Source organism: Psammomys obesus, unplaced genomic scaffold (genome assembly GCF_907164565.1).
Source record: "Psammomys obesus unplaced genomic scaffold, mPsaObe1.curated_primary_1811, whole genome shotgun sequence".
NCBI classification, from domain to species: Eukaryota; Metazoa; Chordata; class Mammalia; order Rodentia; family Muridae; genus Psammomys; species Psammomys obesus.
Genome location: NW_026596415.1, coordinates 3,942,379 through 3,961,282, shown reverse-complemented (window position 1 = coordinate 3,961,282; position 18,904 = coordinate 3,942,379). Strand labels below are relative to the sequence as shown.

At 45.5% G+C, this 18,904-nt stretch overlaps 1 protein-coding gene across 6 annotated transcripts in view; it reads left to right on the top strand.

Moving 5' to 3' along the window:
* The window catches only part of Clec16a (C-type lectin domain containing 16A), a 205,776-nt gene that overhangs the window by 144,403 nt on the left and 42,469 nt on the right, over positions 1-18,904 (top strand). For all 6 annotated transcript variants that reach the window (XR_008719030.1, XM_055597725.1, XM_055597723.1 and 3 more), the window contains 3 exons: positions 6,091-6,242; positions 9,309-9,513; positions 12,154-12,318. Coding sequence is in view for 5 of the 6 variants with exons in the window: in XM_055597725.1 (XP_055453700.1) it covers positions 6,091-6,242; positions 9,309-9,513; positions 12,154-12,318 (522 nt within the window). In the remaining variant the exon portion in view is untranslated. The remainder of the gene's footprint in view (positions 1-6,090; positions 6,243-9,308; positions 9,514-12,153; positions 12,319-18,904) is intronic.

The following is an 18,904-nucleotide window of genomic DNA, read 5'->3' as shown; positions in this document are numbered from 1 at the left end:
GATGTCTTGCCTGAGTATTGGCAGGTCAGTGATGGGGGTGGGGGCTGACAATAGGTCTGAACCTTGGTTGACAGCTTGCCAGCAGATTCTGATGGTCTTACAGCACAAATTTGATAGCATTTTTACTGATACCTCTGCTGGCCCCCAGGTTTGAGGAAGAAAAAAAAACTTAGACTTTGATAGGAGAATCAAGTAAGAAGAGCATGTAAGGTGACCATTTTTGGAGAGTATAGGCCATGGAGAAATCTGTGTCAGGGCTCCTTCAGTCCGCTCTGGTACACTTGAAGGAACACCTCAGGCTGGCACAGTCTTGTTTGCTTGGCTTCGGGTTTTTTTGTTTTTGCAGTACTGAGGATTGAAACTGGGGCCTAATGCGTATTAGCCAAGAACTCTACAACTGAACCACATCCCACAGATCGGCATAGTTTGAGTTACAACTCCTCATTTTTTTTTATTTCCTTTTTGATAAAAAGAGCAGGGTTGGCAGTATGGCAGAATATATCCATAATCCCAGCACTTGAGATGCTGAGGCATGAGTGTTTAGACTTTGAGGTCACGCAGCACTGTAAAATGCTGTCTCCAAAAACAGAAACAGGCACCTGGGGAGCTGGCTTTTTAAGAAAAGTGCTTGCTATGCATGAGGCTCTGTGTTTGGATCCGCAGAATCCATATAAAAAGATAGGCACATGACATGTCTGCAGCTTCAGTGCTGGGTTGGAGGGGGGACACTGGAGAATGCTTGCAGCTCATTATCCAGTTAATATAGACCATTCGTGAGCTTCAGGTTCAGCGAGAGAGCCTGTCTCATTAAAAGGTGGAAAGCAGCTAAGGAAGACTTTCAACATCAACCTGTGGTCTACACATACACACATGTACACCCATAATACACATGGGAGGCTGCATCCTTATGCACACAGTCTCTTTCTCCCCCTTCCTTCTTTTCTTCCCTTCCCTTCTCAGCTTTGTCTTCTTCCCTCATCTTCCTTTCTTAGTCTTTTCTTTCTTAGTTTGTCTAGCCCAGACTAACCCAAAATTCTAATTCTCCTGCTTCACCCTCACTCCCCAGTGTGTGGACTACTGGCACGAGCGACAAGCCAGTTAGTCTCGCTTTTTAGTATACAGTAGCAGCATATAAGCTAAATCACTCCACAGCTGGCTTTTTCCCCATGCCAGTATGATCTTGAGATTTTCACACCAAGTAAAATGAACCTGTTTTACTCAGGTTCTCACTTGCTTCTAAACATTTAGGTTCTCACAAATGCAGGCCCTTGGCATACCTGGGCACAGCTCTTGGCCCACGCAGCTGAGTGTTTTTCTTGGGAAAATAGCAATTTCTGGGTCATAGGTTGTGAAACTTTCAGTTTTAATGAATAATGCTAATTTGCCCTTCAAAACGGCTGTACTCATTTGTTCTCCTCCCATCAGCCTTTGACAGTGCCAGTTTCTCTGTATCCTCAGCAACACCTGATATTATCAAACAATTCTTACTGCCAGCACAAGGGTAGAAGATGGTATCTTGTTTTGCTTCTTATCCTGGCTTCTCATGAGGGCGGATACCTTTTTGTGTTCCTTGGCTGTCTTCATGTACCATCTGTGTCCCTTCACTGCCGTTACATGGTTCATCTTTTTGTATTCATTGGCTGTCTTCACGCATCATCTGTGTCTTTCACTGCTGTTACGCAGTTCATCTTTTGCCATGAAGATCACATGAATAATCTCTTATTGTTTTCTGCTATTGTTTCTGTTATTGTTTTTGAGCTATGTGGCCCCAGCTGTTTTTTACATACACAAAGTTTTCCAGGGTGATTTGACCTTGCAGTTCTCCTGTGTCAGCTTCCAATATAGCTGGGATTACAGGTGTTATTATGCTATCATGCATAGCTCCTTCAGTCTTTTGTAATTATATTGTTTACAATTACTGATGTGGTTGAGGGGGGGTTCATACATATGTCATAGCACATGAGAGGAGGTCAGAGAACAACTTCTAGGAATTGGTTCTCTTCTTCCACCATCTGAGTTCTAAGGACTAAATTCAGGTCATCAGGCTTAGCAGCAAGCAGCTTTACCCCGTCCAACCCTTTGGAACTAGAGGGGGGGGGGGTTCCAGGAAAGTGAGGTAGACACTGAGATCTGGAACATGCCATGCTTAAGTGACTGGAAGAACTTGGGTCACCTATACCGAGCCATACAGGAAAGCACCTGAGGCTGCCATACCCTAGGGCAGAGCTGCCTGCTACTGAATTCCTCCTGCATGCCCCCATCCTTCACAAGGTCTCAACAAGCTGGCTTCCTCTTTTATGACTCCAAGAAGAATCCATACCTACTCTCCTGAAAGATGCAGACCCTGGACAAACTAGGGTTCCACTCAGCAGCTCTCCAGACTCCTTCTAAATCTGAGACCTCCAAATGGGAATGCTCATAACTGGCATGTGGGGCAGTCCAGTTGGGGCAAGACTTCCTAAAGTAACACTCAAGAGGCCCACATGCAAGTAACTCCCAGCCAGTATTTCCTTGCTCCCCTCAAGGATGGTGCCACTTGTTTCCTTCTGTGCCTGCTCCACTGTTCCCTCAGCTGCACACTACACCCTCGTTTCTTAAGAAATACCATGTCTGCATGGGGCTTTGATGTCTCAGAGACATCTCTGAAAGCTGTTCCGCTTTGGTGTTTTGTCCTTCCTTTTTTTTGTTGCTCTTAGTGGTTCTTTTTCCCTGAAACCGCTAAGACAGCTCAGCGCTGTGGGGCAGCCAGGCTGCCTGTCAGTGAGCCCCACCATGCCCAAAAGCCCCATGTCACCATCATTGTAATAGGTCTGACCTTCCAACCAGTTTTTCCACAAGTGCAAGGATAGAAAACGACGTGTTGTCCTGATGGTGGTGTAGGCAGGGGAGAGAAAAGAGGATGGAAAAGGGAGAGAAAATGCAGATGCAGGGTTTGGGGCTTTGTTTTGTAGTTGTTTCTTTGTTTTCGGTGTGGGCTTTTTGTTTGGTTTGTGATTGGTGTTAGCTTTGTTTTGTTCTGGTTTGGTTTTTTGGAGACAGGATTTCTCTGTGTAGCCCAGGCTGTCCTGGAACTGACTTTGTAGACCACGATGACCTCAAATTCATAGATGCACTTGCCTCTGCCTCCCAAGTACTAGGATTAAAGGCATGCACCACAATGCCTGGCTTTGTTCACATTTTTAAAAATAGAAGATTTCCATTGAGAAATATTTTAAATATTGAGTAAAGGAAATAAACCCCATCTACTACAAATAAGATACCAAAAGTAAGTAAGATGGCTTTCACACCTGATAACTAAAAAGACAAGAGAACTCCGTGCAATATAGAATTAAGACTCTAAGATCAAGGGGATTGAGGAGATGGTAAAGTACTTGTCTTGCAAACATTAGGACTTGTGTCCATTCCCCTGGCTGTGAGTAGTGTGCACTCATCATCCCAGCCCTGCGTAGGCAGAGGATGGTGGATAGCTGGAACTCACTGGCAAGCCAGCCTAGTTTTATTCTTGAGCCCCAGATCCCAGTGAGAGACCCTGACCTTCAAAACAAGGTGGGTGTCTCTTGAAGGATGGCATCCAAGCTTGACCCTGGCATCCATGTGCATATGCACTGCACATACACACGCAGAGAGATGCACACCACCAAAAAAAATTTTAAGAGAAAGAAAAAAATATCAGGGTCAAATAAAAACCAGACCTGGTGGCTCATGCCTTGATCGCAGCACTTGGGAGGCAGGACCTTGAGTTGGAGGACAGCCTATGCTCCCCAATGAGTTTGAGGTGGATCTAGAATACATGCAAGACCCTTTCTACAAGTTATGTATCCTTGGCCAGAAAACTGGGATGAAAAAGGAGATTCTTGCCGGAGATAACAAGAAATGATAAGTTTAGGCAAGTATACCAATTTGGGCTAGCAAATTTGCTTCAGGAAATGTGACTATCCCAGATGCCATATACCAAAGAGGAGATGGAAGCTGGAAGCATAAAGCACATTAAAAAAAAAAAAAAATGCAGGGAGAATATTCTGGAAACATAAGCTTTAGAAACATTCAGAAACCAGGTTTACAGACAACTTTTATCTCAAAGAGCCAACTGAAAATGTACCATCCTGTGGTGGCCCAAAGAGAGAAGCAGGGAGATTTCGCTCTGGTCCTCAGGCCAGTTGGAAAGTGGAAAATGATTTGTGTGGGGTAGAGTGCCCTTAGACAATGCCCAAGTCCAAGTTTGTTGCCATTTGTGTTTGGAGCTAGAATGTAACCCCTTTGTTACCTTTCCCTTTGCAAGGAGATTTATAATTCTTTGTAGAAATACTTTTCTCACATCTCAAAATCATGAAACTAAATGTTCTACTCTCTTTTTCATTTAAAATTATAATGTCACCCACTGTCGTAGTTTATAAATAGCCCACACACCAGGACTGGTACTCAAACCCAAAACTAGATAGAGCCTCACACATTTTAGGCAAATGCTATGCCACTGCACTACAGCCTCCCTAACCTCACATGAGCGTTGTCTGTGCACGTGAGTGCTAACAGGAGTCAAATTACCTTTTTGAGCTTGCTAGGTGAGTACTACTCTATCACTAAGCTACATCTCTAGACTTAGTTTTTTGTTGTTGTTGTTGTTGTTGTTTTTCAAAAGCACATCTTAAATGCTTCCTCATTTAAAAGTAATTTCCCAGGCGTAGTGGCACACGCCTTTAATCCCAGCACTTGGGAGGAGAGACAGGTGGATCTCTTGAGTTGAAGACAAGCTGGTCTACAAAGTGAGTCCGAGACAGTTAGGGCTCTGTTACACAGAAAAACCCTGTCTCAAAAAAAAAAAAAAAGAAGAAGAAGAAGAAGAAGCAGGGTGGGGCAGTAATTTTAAGCAATCAAATGCTATGTGTAATAAAAAAACATGACCAGGCATGGTAGCTCGTGCTTTTAATCTCAGCATCTGGAAGCAGAGGCTAGTGAATCTTTGAGTTTGAGGCCAGCCTCATCTACTAAGCAAGTTTCAGGTTAGCCATGGCTAAATAGTGAGGCCCTGTCTCAAAAAATAAATAGGGTTCTGGCAAGAAGATGACTGAGTGGGTAAAAGCACTTGCTGCCAAGACTGAGACCTGTGATCAGTTCTCAGCCTACATAGTGGAAGGAAGGCGCTAACTCCCACAAGTTGTCCTCTGGCCTTCACACACATGGTGGGATGAGTGTACATGCATTCACATAATTAAATGAATGTAATAAAAAGCAATTATTTTAAATGGAAGTTCTGCCATTAATTCTAGTGCTCCCTTACACACTCACCCATTTCAGTTCCTAATTTTCTTCTCACAGACAGCTGATGTTAAGAGCTTAATTAATTATAGTATTGTGACACAGGTTTATAATCTTTTATCTTATGGAAAAAGTCAGGGTCAAGCTGTCCCCTTATTTGGGGATATGTGGGGTTTTTCTGGTTTGGCTATCACATTGCAAATATAAAGGAAAGGAGGTTTCACTGGACGGTTTGAGTATAAATTTCAAGTAGAAAAAGGGATCTAGGATGTGCTCAAGAGCCCTGTGTGCTATTTCAGACTGAATGCCTTCCTAGCACCTATTGTTTTCTGTACCAAATATCCTGAGATAAGGGACCTTCTTTCCATTTCACAGAAGGAAAGCCATGGTTCAGAGGTGTCAAATGCCTGGCCAAGGGTCACACCCCACTTAGTTCAGAGCTGGCCTCTAAGTTGCCAGACACTGAATTGAGGACTGGTGGTGCTGTTGCAGGGAGCGGGGTTCTTGTTTCCTATCTTCACATAAGCAAAAACCATCGTCATACCTGTAAACTACAGGGTCTCATGCATTCCAGGTGCTTCTACCCCAACTCAGTTGTTAGCTATTTTCAAACTATAGCTTATGTACAATACAGAGTGGTTTGTGTGCTTTGTATAACTTGTACTAAGCATTGCTTTCAGAACACAAAGAATCTGAGGTTTAAAGAGGTGAAGAAACTGTCCTGGCAGAATTGGCTAACGAGGCACTCAAACCCAGTTCTGTGTGGTGCTGGACCCCTCAAGAGACAGTTGGGTAGCTGAGCTAGGCCTTATTCTGCTCTCTGCTCCCTCCTCCTAGATAACAGCGACTTGATTGCATGCACAGTCATCACCAAGGACGGTGGCATGGTCCAGCGCTTCTTGGCTGTGGATATTTACCAGATGAGCCTGGTGGAGCCTGATGTGTCCAGACTTGGCTGGGGAGTGGTCAAGTTTGCAGGCCTTCTGCAGGTAAGAGTGTAAGAGCTCCAGTCTGCCTTCTCACTCTACACACATGCACACTCCATTGGCAGCGCCACACTCACTTCTGATGACACAAGAAGTTCCTGCGCAAAAGCCAGAGAACTGCACAAATAAGAGCCAAATCCCTCTACCAAAACCTTGATCTTAACACCTCTACTCGCCCACAGGATATATAGATAACCCATTGTCAGGCTGGTCCTTCCAGATCTGCCTCATTGCCAAGTGCAAATTCTATGTGTTTGGATTTTTTTATTTTGCTTTGCTTTGCTTTGCTTTGCTTTGTTTTGTTTTGGTTGGTTGGTTGGTGTGTGTGTGTGTGTGTGTGTGTGTGTGTGTGTGTGTGTGTTAACAAACTTGGCAGGGAAGGACCACATTGTTAGACACACCTATACTCTCAGCACTCAGGCAGTAGAATCAAGATGATATCCACAAATGGAAAGACAGACTGGTCTATGTAATGAGTTCCAGACCTGTCAGGTAATCACAAAGCAAGACCTCGTCTCAAAGTAAAAGGGGGCTGGAAGTGAGGACAGAGTGCTGGGCATGTAGCTTAGTTGATACAGAATGCTTGCCTAGGATGCATGAGGCCCTGGACTCCATTTCCAGAACCACATGCAACTGGGCATAATCATACATGCCTTTAACTGTGGAATTTAGGAGATAGAAGCAAGATGATCAAAAGTTAATGATCAACCTTGGCTGCCTAACGAGTCTGAAGCTAACCTGAGCTACAGGAGGCCAGGTATGGTGGTGTACACCTTTAATCCTAATACTTGGGGGGGGGGGGGCAGAAATAAGCAGATCTCTGTGAGTCCATTGCCAACCTGGTCTACATAGCAAGTTCTAGGCCAGTCAAGATTACATAGTGAGACTCTGTCTCAAAAACAAACAAAACTTTAGAAAGAAATGTTTGCCTTAAACATGTGTACTCTTATCTTTATTCCCTAAAATGCTATTTATATAACATATATATGGTATGAAGTCTTAGGCATCATCTAGGAGGGTTTAGAGTCTACAGGAAGATATGGTTAAGTTACATGCAGATACCGTGCCATTTATAGTAAGAAACTTGAGCATCTGCAGATTTTGGTTCCCAGTGGGTAGGGGAGTGTCCAAGGGAAAACCGTACATGTATTTAGGATGAATGTGTAGTTTTTATGCTGTCACACTGCCATATTGTAAGACTTGGCTTATATTCTAGTGTGTCTTGGAGTATGTCTAGCCATTTTAGCACATGCATACCTGCTAGGGTTCCTTTGTTGTTGTTGTTTTGGTTTTGGTTTTTCAAGACAGGGTTTCTCTGTGTAGCCTTGGCTGCCCTGGACTCACTTTGTAGACCAGGCTGGCCTCTGCCTCCCCAGGGCTGGGATCCTCGGTGTGCGCCCCCTCCTGGCTCTCTGCAGTTTTAACTGCTGTTTGGCTAAAGCAGGGTGTGCTCCACCCAAGCCCTGTTGACAATCCCCAACTTTCCAAGCATGCTGTTGCAAGCCGGGTGCTCTACTTCCTCATCACCCAGGGCAGGATTTCCCTACGCAAATAACCAAGAATTGGAATTCAGCTATTTAAAGAGTTCATTGCTTCTGCCAACTTCCTCTAACACCATTGTTGCCACAGGAGTTCATGAGAATTTCATCCTTGATCCCCCGAAGTTCAGCAGGCTCTACAGCAGCACATATCAGTTAAGGCTCTGGATTTCACAGTATTTACAAGTGCAATACATGATGAATGTCTAGCAGCAGAGGGAATGAAACAAACAAAGAGCAGCTTTCCACTTCATGTCTGTACTGTGCCCTATCCCTAATTCCCAGTGAACCCATCCCAGCTTGGGGCTCCCCCTACTTCTAGGAAGTAATTTCCTTGCCATGCTATCCTGTTTCCCAGAAGGACCTTACTCAAGCTGATTTGACTCCTCACCACAGCACTGACCAGCCAAATTGTTGCCTGCTTTCCATGGGAAGCACCTGTACCTGAAGCCATTGCTCCTGTCTCCTCTCTTTCCCAGACTCCTCTCTTTCTGGAGCCTCCTGTCTCTCATTGAGGCTGTAGGAGGAGCTTTTCCCCCCAAAAGGACTGCAGTGTAAAACCCTGCCCAGGAGATGACCTGCACATTTCGTCATCAAGGCTTACTCTAATTTCTGAAGGTCAGGACAGTGTTTTTCTTTCTCAGAGGATTAATGTGTGTCCTCTGTCAGACAATGAAAGCCACCTGCCCCTACAATAGCTACTATTTGTCAGACTGTTAGTATGTACCTAGCTCCCTTGTTTAAATTCATGGTAGCCTCACCTTACCTGCTGGATGCCTTTGATACAGGTTTTCTTTCCAAGGAGAGAGCCAAACACAGTGCCCAAGAACAATAGCTCCCTTCCTTCTGAGTCTTTTTCAGTAGTTCCCACCTCCTCTAACATGGCTGACCTTTCAATCCACCTTCTGTCTGGTACGCTTTTATCTCATGTGCCCTTGAACCTTTGTGGGCGGCAGACTCAGCACAGAGCCCATCCTGAGGCTTTATGTGGAACCAATCCTCATATACTCATTGCTTGTCAGTGTCTTCTTTTCTCCCTTTCACATGCAGCTTGCCTGATGTCTCTGCCAGATAGTCCCGGTGGCCCTCTGTCAGGGGCCGTCCTTAAAGATATACCAAAGGACAAAAACAATGCCCCATTTTTAAGAGAACAAGGAGAGGGTGTCTAATATGGTACCAGGTGGTGACAAGGATTTAGAGTTGTGGCTTCTGGTTTCCTAGAAGGAAGAATTACTGGAGTCTGCCTGTTGTGACAGTAGTGGCCCTCGAAAAGGCTGGTATGCCTCTTTCATCATTAGCCATCCCAATTCCTCATGGAAAGAAGTGCCAGCCATAACATCTAGCAGCACTGGCTCCTTTTCACCTGTCAGGCCTAGACTGGTCTGCAGCCACCCTTGAGTCTTTGAGATTTGGCCTTCTTCACAACAAAAGCAGACTCAAAGCATAATTGTCTTTCTATATGAGCCACTGACAGCCCTCAACCTGTCAGCCCCTGGGCCTGATGAACATGTTGCCTTTGCCTTCTGTGCAGGACATGCAGGTGACAGGAGTGGAGGATGACAGCCGTGCCCTGAATATCACCATCCACAAGCCTGCCTCCAGCCCACACTCTAAGCCCTTCCCCATCCTGCAGGCCACCTTCGTGTTCTCTGATCATATCCGCTGCATCATTGCCAAGCAGCGCCTGGCAAAGGGCCGCATCCAGGCCAGGCGCATGAAGATGCAGAGGATAGCCGGTGAGTGACCTCAAGAGCAGGGGCTCACCACCACAGGGTTGGCTGCTCACATTGACCTAGAAAAGTCTTAGGGTTCCTGTAGACAAGTTTAGGAGTTGGGATCCACTGTGCTTCAAGACTAGGACAACCCTGCTTCCAGGTGTTTAGAGTGGAGAAAACTTCCAGGGCTGCATGGAAGAGAAGGGGGCCCTCTCTAATAGACAAGAGGCTAGAAACAGGTGGTTGGTGGGCAACAGCTGTCCTCACTCTTCGTGCTGAAACACCCAAGTGTACAGTCACAGTGTGTTTTGACTGTGCTCTGCCATTTTAGGTATCCAGACAGCTCTTAGGCTGGACCTTATCTCCCCATTGTACAAGGGGAAACTAAGGCTGTGAATTTTTAGCCACACAGAGAACAAGTTTGCAGAGCTTCCTACTCTGATTTTATCTGTCTGTTTGTTTGTTTCTGCTCTGGGGATGAAGCCCAGAGCCTCACACATGCTAGACAAGCCTTTGAGCTGCCAGAGCCTAGCAGAATTTTCCTCATCATTCTCTCTGCTCCCTTATTATCTCTAGGTGCTGGTGAGAAGTGAGCACCCAGCACTAAGTTCAAGGTCATTTCACACCTTACAGGGGTAGTGGGTTTGCATTGTCCAGGCTTTCATGGTAAAGGCCCTGAAATGAGGATGTTTCTTTATTTCATGAAATGGAAGTCAAGACATTGTCCTGGATGGGAGGGGTAGTCCTAACCTCGCCTTTAAGACTCCCAGGTTAGAGCTATGGCTAAGTCTGTAGAATGGTTGCCGAGCATGTACAAAGCTCTGGGTTTGATCCTCAGCACCATTATCAAACCAGTTATAGTGACACATGCCTATAATCCCAGCACTTGGGAGGTAGAGGCCAAAGGCTTGCCAGTTTTTGGTCATTGTCCCTCACTATATTGCAAGTTCCATACCAGCCTGGGCTGGCGTGAGATCCTGTCTCACAAAAGATACAAACAAACAAACAAACAAACAAACCTAGCCCCTTCCTCTCAGACTCCAACAGTCTCTGTATTGTGGCTTCCAAGGGGATGTTCAGCCCACTGTGAAGAGGAGCATTCTCTTGAGGAACAGAAGGAGAATAAGCTCTGGGTGTACTCTGTTTCTGGACACCACAGTTATGGGTGCTGTGTGTGCCTTTGTGATATGCACCTGAGTCATTCCCACCTCTTATTTCTCAGTTAGCTGAAACCTGGCCTGCACACTCATTACAGGAGTATTTTGTAATGTGCAAAGTGTAAATCATTCATCCCTTCCTTTCAAGATTTATTTCCAGACCTTGCCCCTGTAATGTGAAACAGTTTCTCACAGCTGGCATGAAGGCCAGAAATTTCATTTGAAAATTGAGGATTGCGCTGTAAAGTGGCTGCTAGTATGAACGCCTTGGATATTTCTTAAATTGATTTTGAAAAGCCACTCTGAACTAATACATCACGAGCGTTGTTTAAGGGAAGACAACAGCTATGGCATGTAAACACACACTCATAACTACAAATATACACATACATACGCTTTCTTGTACATGTATTCTCATGCACATTTATAGTTAAGATTCCACCACCAAGATATTAAAAAATCAGAACTAGGGCTACAGTAATTACTTAGTCAGTAAAATGGTTGCCACTCACCCATGAGGTTTTGAGTTTAGATTTCCCAGCCTCCATGTATAAGCAAGGTATGACACCATGCAGCTGTAATCCTGGCCCTTGGGAGATGAAGCCAGAGAACCTTTAGGGCTCATTGTCTAGCTAGTTTAGCACAACTGGTGATCTGAGGTTGAACAAGAGACCCTGTGTCAAAAAATAAGATAAAAGGCCTGCAAGGCAACACAGGAATGGTGGACACAGAGAACTGACTCTTATAAGTTGTACTCTGACCTCCACACATGTGCCATGCCACATAAGGGTGCCTGTTTAGTACATATACAAGCACACATTATATATATATATATATATATATACACACACACACACACCCAAAATAATTTAGGAAAAACTTGTTAAAGTTGGATAGCATTCAAGGAAGATACTAAGCATTGACCTCTGATCTCCATGCACACATACGCACACACAGAGAAATCTTTGAAAAAAATCTGTATATGTATTGAAGCTATGCAGATCATGTACAGATACAGTGCTAGTCTATGTAAGAGGCTTCACTACAGATTTTCGTATCTTTGGGGAGGAGTCCTGTAATTACTGAAGGGTCACTCAATCTGTATATCTTGTCTGTCTGTCTGTCCATGTATGCCTGTGCAAAAACTTCTGGGGCACAGTTGCTCTAGGATCTGCAGCTACATGTGAGGCCAAGCCTTTGGGAAGGATCTTTTATAAAGATTTCAGAGTACTGATTGACCCAGCATTTGCTCTATCCAAAGATCCAAACCTAGAACCCTATCTTTTTATCTGAATGCTACCTTCTTGGCCCCTACTCCTAGTTGTGTTTTGAATGTTCTTAGGGCCTCTGGCATCCTGCCAGTCCCCTATCTCAAGACTGTTTGGGGTCTCCCAAGTATCACACTGTCAAGGCTGGATCACTCTAGCCCATTGCCCAAGTCAAATCAAATTGTCTGTCCCCTGTTCTTTATGCTGATCGAACAAATTATGGTGTTTGATTATAGCCCTTCTGGACCTCCCAATCCAGCCGACAACTGAAGTCCTGGGATTTGGACTCGGCTCCAGCTCCTCCCAGCACCTGCCTTTCCGTTTCTATGACCAGTGCCGCCGAGGCAGCAGCGACCCCACAGTGCAGCGCTCTGTGTTTGCATCAGTAGACAAGGTGCCAGGTAAGCCGAATCTCCTGCTAGAGGCTCAGGGTGCCTTTCTGCTGGACCTGCTGGAGGCCTTCCTCTCAGAATTCAGGCTATTGGAAGCCCAAGCTTCATAGAGCACGTGAGGCACACACCCAAAATTCAGTCTTGGCTTTCTCTTCTTTGTTCCGTTGCTTCAGTTTGGTTTTCCAGACATTTCTTAGGTTTGTGAAGAAACTTCTCAGAATCAAGACTGAAAGTTTCTTGGAAATTTCTTGGAAATGACTGATTAGTAATGAGGTTGCAGGAGAGAGATTTCTTCCTTCATGTGAGATGACTAGGAAATAGTGTGTGTGGTTCCTGGTACCCTGACAAGGGAATACATGTGAGGAAGCCCCAATGCCCACAGGCCTTCTGCTTCTTCCGTCTGGGAGCAGCTCTTCCTAATTCCAGCAGCACTATCTCCAGTCCTCCTGCCGCCCCCAAAAGGGGAAACCTGAGTGGAAAGTTCAAGGGCCAAAAGAGCTACTTCTTCAGACAAAGGACTCTCTTTTCCTGCTCTGAGGAGCGGACCTAAATACATCCATATGCAGCAGATCCCACGGGTGGGGGTGGGGATGAATGAACCTCTTCTCTTGGTTAGAGAACTTAGGAAACTAGCCAGGCTCTCCTCTGCTCTTAACAGGGCTCAAACTTGAATTGCAAGTATTTTGAAAATTCCCAGAAGTGATTATTGATGTCAGGCCAACAAAAAGCCATGACAACCTGCCCAAATCCAACACCTAGTCTACTTGTGATTTAATCTACTTTCATGCATGATTTATTTATTTCATGTATGCCATAAGCATATCATTTTTTAAATCCAACAGGATTTGATAAAATGTAAAAGTCCCTTTTGTTCCAGAAGTAACATGTGAACAGTTTCTCACATATCCTTGCAGAAATGTTTGTTTGTCATATATATGTCTTTGCATGTATCACATGTAGAGTTATATGCCATGAATGTGATTCTCCATCCCACTCTTGAGACTTTCCTTGATAATATATCACATATAAAACATCAAAAGCATGGCGATCTTTGGTAACTCTGCTTTGAAAAAAATAAATTATGACTTGACATTTCTGAGATCTTACTGCCTGATGCTTCTGCACTAGTCTGTTGAAGGCGTGGCCTTCTTGTGACCACCAGAAGCTCTTTGGTCATCTTGGAGAGAAGAAAACACAAAGAAGGGGTGTCTCACTGTTTGTGGGCTCCAGGGCACACCTAGAGAACTACTGCTGTGACGTAGTGCCCTGCCCTCCTTATCTAGGTTTTGGGGACCTGCCTCCCAGGAATGGCCCAAGCTGCTTGGCTACTTTCTCCAAAGGCCTTTAGTGATCACTCTATTGAGCAGGACCATACCCTTCCTCATCACATTGCCCTGGTTTATTTTCTCCATAGAATTCAGTTTCTTACCTGGCTGACATATGGGTGTGCCTGGGTGTGGTCTCTGGGACATGGAGAACATCACTGTGTGGGACTGTTTTAGTCACCTATCCAATTCAGTGCCAGCAACATCTTGATTCAGTATGAAGTGTAAGCCTGCACCTGCTCCTGGCAGCCTTGGAGCAGGTCCCATCCAAAGTTGTCTCCTTCATCTGAACACCAAGAAGACAAGCATATCCTGTCTAGGACCCCAGGCATCTGGGGCCTTAGCCTGCCTGGGGAACAAAAGGGACCAGGACCCAAATCTTTAGCAGCACCACCACCTAACTTCTATTGCCAAACTGACATGTTCTCCCAAGCAAGGATACCTTGGCCATAGTTTAATGGAGCTGCTGGTTATAACATGTCCCCCGCCCCCATACTCTACTGCATTCCTCAGCTTTGCAAAAGCCAGAGTAAGGAGAGCCAGGTGGAGGCTATTGGCCTCTACTTTGCAGCATTCACAGCTACCTTCTGGGGTCTCAGGGTACCATGTATGTCTCTTGCCACCTTCTTAAATGATAGCTCAGGCTAAGGGGATTCTCACCAATTCAATGGGTAGAAACCAATTCCAGCCTGTCTGCATAGGCAACTCTCAGGGTTCACTTGATTGGGCACCTTTTTGTCTGTATCCTAGGTGATGCACAGGCCAGTGTGGCTCTCTAAATTGGTTTATATTTGATGGAAGTATGCCTCACACTTTTTTGGGGAACTTGGAAGATTAGCCAGGGCTAAGGGGTTATTGGCTAGCCACTCTCAAGTGTTTCTTTGTCCATTTGGCTAAGAAGCTACAAATTCTGTGTATCTTCCGCTCTGTGTTGATGGTTCTTGTCATCCCAGTGGTCAGCTTTCTGGGACAGAGCTTGGGTCACATGGTCAGGGAGGGGATGGCAGTGTTAGGCAGCATGTGGGCAGCAGTTGCTTAAGGGGGTGCCCAAGCCCTTTGAGTAGCTGCTTTCACACAGCACACCCTTGGATTAGTGTTTCTGTCAACTCCAGGTGAAGATTCCAGAGCAGAAGCTCTTCTCAGCAGCACTTTCTTCTTATGACTGAGTTATGTTCCCTTGCATGACTCTACCACATTTTGCTAATTTGTCCCCCACTGTTGTAAGTAGGAACCTTTATGTATAGGTTTTAGCTTCAAAGCATATGCCTAGCAGTAGACAAATGGTCATTTAATGTTTTGAGAATTGCCAAACCATTTTCCTCTGTCTTTTTAATCCTTACCTTTAACTGAAATTATGGTTTATTTTCCTGTTTGCACCATGACCCTGCATTGGAAAGGGAGGTACTTGGAAGGGACCTGTTTCTGTAGGCAGTGCTCAGGGGATAGAACAGACAGGAGGAGAGCTCAGGGAATGGATGTGTGGTGTCTGCCCATCAATCAAGCCTGCTCAGGTCTGGCTCTGTACCAGTGAGTCACGGTCCAGGTGCCAGCAGAGAGTTGGACTTGGTGCTGTTAGGACCATACTGTGTTTTCCTCCCTTCCTTCCCTAGCTTCCTGTCAGGGTGAGGAGCTGTGTGCCTTGAGGCAGACATTTAAATCTCATAGGAGGGTTTGGTGAGATAGCTCAGTTGGTAAAGTGATGGCTGCATAAGCAGTGAGGACCTGAGGGCAGTGCTGACAGGGTAGGATAGGCAGATCCTTAAGGCTCACTGCCTGGCCACCCTAGTTTTCTTGGTAAGTAGGTCACAAGCCTGACTAAGGTCACATGCCCTAAGCACCTCAGGTACTGAACCAAATTTCTCCTAACTCCTAATCTCAAGGCCAGTGAGAGTTCCTGTCATCAACAACAACAAAAAGATGGATGGATGGTGCCTTGGGGAACAAATGATTGCTCTCCAGCCTCCACAGGCATGCACACAGTAATTTACCCTTGCATACAAATAAATCCTGAGGATCTGGGGAGGGCTGCTGGCCCAGGTGTCATCAAGGCAAACAACCCAGCTTTATCAGTTGCCTGGCCCAGAACCCTTCCTAATTAGTTCTCTGGAAGAGACTGCCATTCCAGGGTACCATTGCAATTCAGTAACCCATGAGGAATGTAAGGGTGACAGGCTGAAAGGTGGCAGTGCTGGAGGCCTGCCACTGAGATCCAGAGAAGAAAAGCTAGCAAGCAGTGTTTAATATGTGGACATCAGCCCTGACTTCCCGCCTTGGGGACAATATGTGAGGTGCTAACTAATGTCCTCTTGGTGGGAGTTTCCAAAAAGCAGGGGTTTCGGGCTGTTGTTTTTCTGGTTTTTTCCTATAAATCACAGCCAGCTCTCTCCTTGCAGCTCCCCAAGACAGAATATCCTTTCTAGAGCCACACAGGAAGGAGGCCTGTAACCCTGCAGCCTCTCCAGCTGGGCCTCTGCTCCTTGTGCACACTGGCCTGCTTCAGTGAGCTACAGAAATTTGATTCCTACCCTGTTTTTATCGTTGCTTTTTAAAAAGCAATTTGATTGAGCTGATGAGTACTTTACAAATTATTTTCCTCTGATATTCCCAATAATTCTCTCTGCATGTGTGAAAGTGCCCTGCTGAAGCTCACAAGCCTAAGGTCACATACCCGGAGCACCTCAAATGCTGACCCAGGTTTCTCCCCTAAGCATGACAGATGTGAAATAAACCATCCTATCCTGCTTTTAGAAATCAGGCCTAACCACTGCCACCTGAGGCCTCCTTGGGCCCAGGCAAGCCCCCATTGCCAGATGTGTAGTACACACATGTAAACTCAGCACACTAGAAGTTTAGGTATGAGGATTGAGAGATCAAGACCAGCCTGAGCTATTGGAGAGACCCTGCCTCACACATTAAAAAAGAGTTGCAGAAATCCTATTTCTGAAAGTATGGACTATGGTGGGGAAATTTGATTGTACTGGGCATTTTCTATACATTAAACCTCTCCTCCGGAGAGCACTCAAAGCTGCATCCCCGCCCTATTCCACAGATTGGAAACCAAGATACAAACCAAGACTGAGACCTCCCTCACAGCTCACAGAAAGCAGACTAAGCCTGTCTCTAAACCCTGTTTGCTTCAAGGAAGCCTTTTGTGATAACTGTGCCAGCTCACATGGTTTTGCTCCCAGTCTCAACCTGACAGAGGTTATAGGATAAACCATTGTTAGCAGCCTCACAGGTGGCCATGGCCCACTGTACCTGTCCCCATAATGTGTGCCCCTCCCCCTTACATAGTCCTAAGGCTTTGTGCTTTGAAACCTGTCTCCAAAGGGTCAAGTATCTGAACAAAGACACCATGCAGAAAAATGCTCTCAGCAGACTAGAGGACAGGTTCACTTGCATGATGGTGTTCTTGACCTATAATGAGAAAACACAGAAATGACACTGGTATTGTCTTCAGCAGACCAGCAGCAGTTTAGTCCTAATATTCATCTCTAAGAGACCAACCTTCAAGAGATGAGGCTGGGAGCTAGGGGGAACTCAGTGGGTGAGAGCACTTGCTTTGCAAGCATGAGGACATGCAGCCACTGTTTGCTACTTTGTGGGTTCCTCTTCCCTCCACCCTTCTCCACCCCTTTTCTTCTTCCATTTTAACCCCTACCACTAGATATGGGAGAGGAAAGAATAGAAAGGAAAGGAAAGAGATCCCTGAACAAAGTCAGGAATCAGAAAGAGGGTGATGTTTTCCTTAGACTTAGAGATGTTGAGCTCCTTGGGGCAAGTCTGATCTTCAAAGTCACGATATCTCATTTCTTCTTGCTGTTTCATCTTAGCAAACTACTTAACTGCAACCAAAAACCAACCAACAAACCCTCCCCCATCAGAGCATTTATGTACCCTCTGAAAAGTCCCCAGAATTCCAAACAGCACACAATCGCAGAAGCTATCTGCACTTGGCAAAACCATACCTCTGCTAGAGCACGAGGCAAATCATAGTCAGCTGCTGCAAAGAAGCCCCATAGCCCCACACTCGGAATTAAAATGAAAACATATTCTTATAACATTTCTGTGTTTTTAAAGAAACCAAAATTCTCACTACAAGAGAGCTCAAATCTCCAGCCAGGAATTCCTGAGTGTATCTATATTCCAGCCTTATGGGGTAGAGACAAGTGAATCCCAAGAGCTCTTTGGCCAGTCAGCCTAGTCAAAATGATGAGTTTCATGAGAAACCCAATCCCAAAGTAATGAGACAGAAAGTAATGGGAGATGATGTAAAATGTCCTGCTCTTGCCTCCATATGCATGCACATGATGACATACACCACACACAAGAGTCAGGGGTGACTTCCATCAAGAAGTCAGCTAGCAGTTCCCTGCTTGCCAGGCCTCTTTTCAAAGTACATAAAGAGAAAGCTTCAGAGGTTTAAGAGTGGGAGCCTGCAAGGCTCTCCCACATGGAATATGGCCCCCAAAGTCTCTCTGAGCAGACACAGAAGCAGTTACTCTGTATAGGGCCCTATGAAGACAGGGCCCAGCCACCCAGCAGAGCAACCGCCAGGCCTGTGCCATTCCTAGGAGGTAGAGGAGGAAGGAATGCTTCGTTGTTCAAAGGCATGACCTACCTTTGATTACTATGCCCTGGAGTTCATGCAGAAGACCCTCCCTGAACCCTTGCAAGTGGTGTGGGATGAGACCCATACCCTATATCCTCCCTCACATTTGATCTTGGATCTAGGAATGTGTAGGACATAAGCCTCTCAGACAGGGTGGAACAGACAAGTCTATACCAGCATTGTGGCCCAGCAGTGGCTCTGCTACACCTGTGTATGAGCACTGAAGCCCAGAATCCACAGGCCTGGGTTCTGATAAAGCCTCCTGCTTTACCTTACACTTGCTGCATAGCCTTAGGGGTGTCATTTGCTTAACACTGCTGAACTATGCACTTAGAAATAGCTAGAAAGGAAATTTTATGTATGAATAAGTAAGAGAGAGAGAAAAAGTGTGTTTATGTGTGTGTGTGTGTCCACAATTGAAAACACAAAACATATCCAGGTGTGTTGACCCACACCTGTAATCCCAGCACTTTGGGAGGTAGAGGCAGGCAGATTGCTCTGAGTTCAAGGCCAACCTGGTCTACAACACAAGTCCAGGACAGCCAGTGCCTCACAGAGAAACCCTATCTCAAAGAAGAAACACACGTGCGCGCGCACACACACACACACACACACACACAAAAAAAAAAAAAAAAAAAAAAAAAAAAAAAAAAAAAAA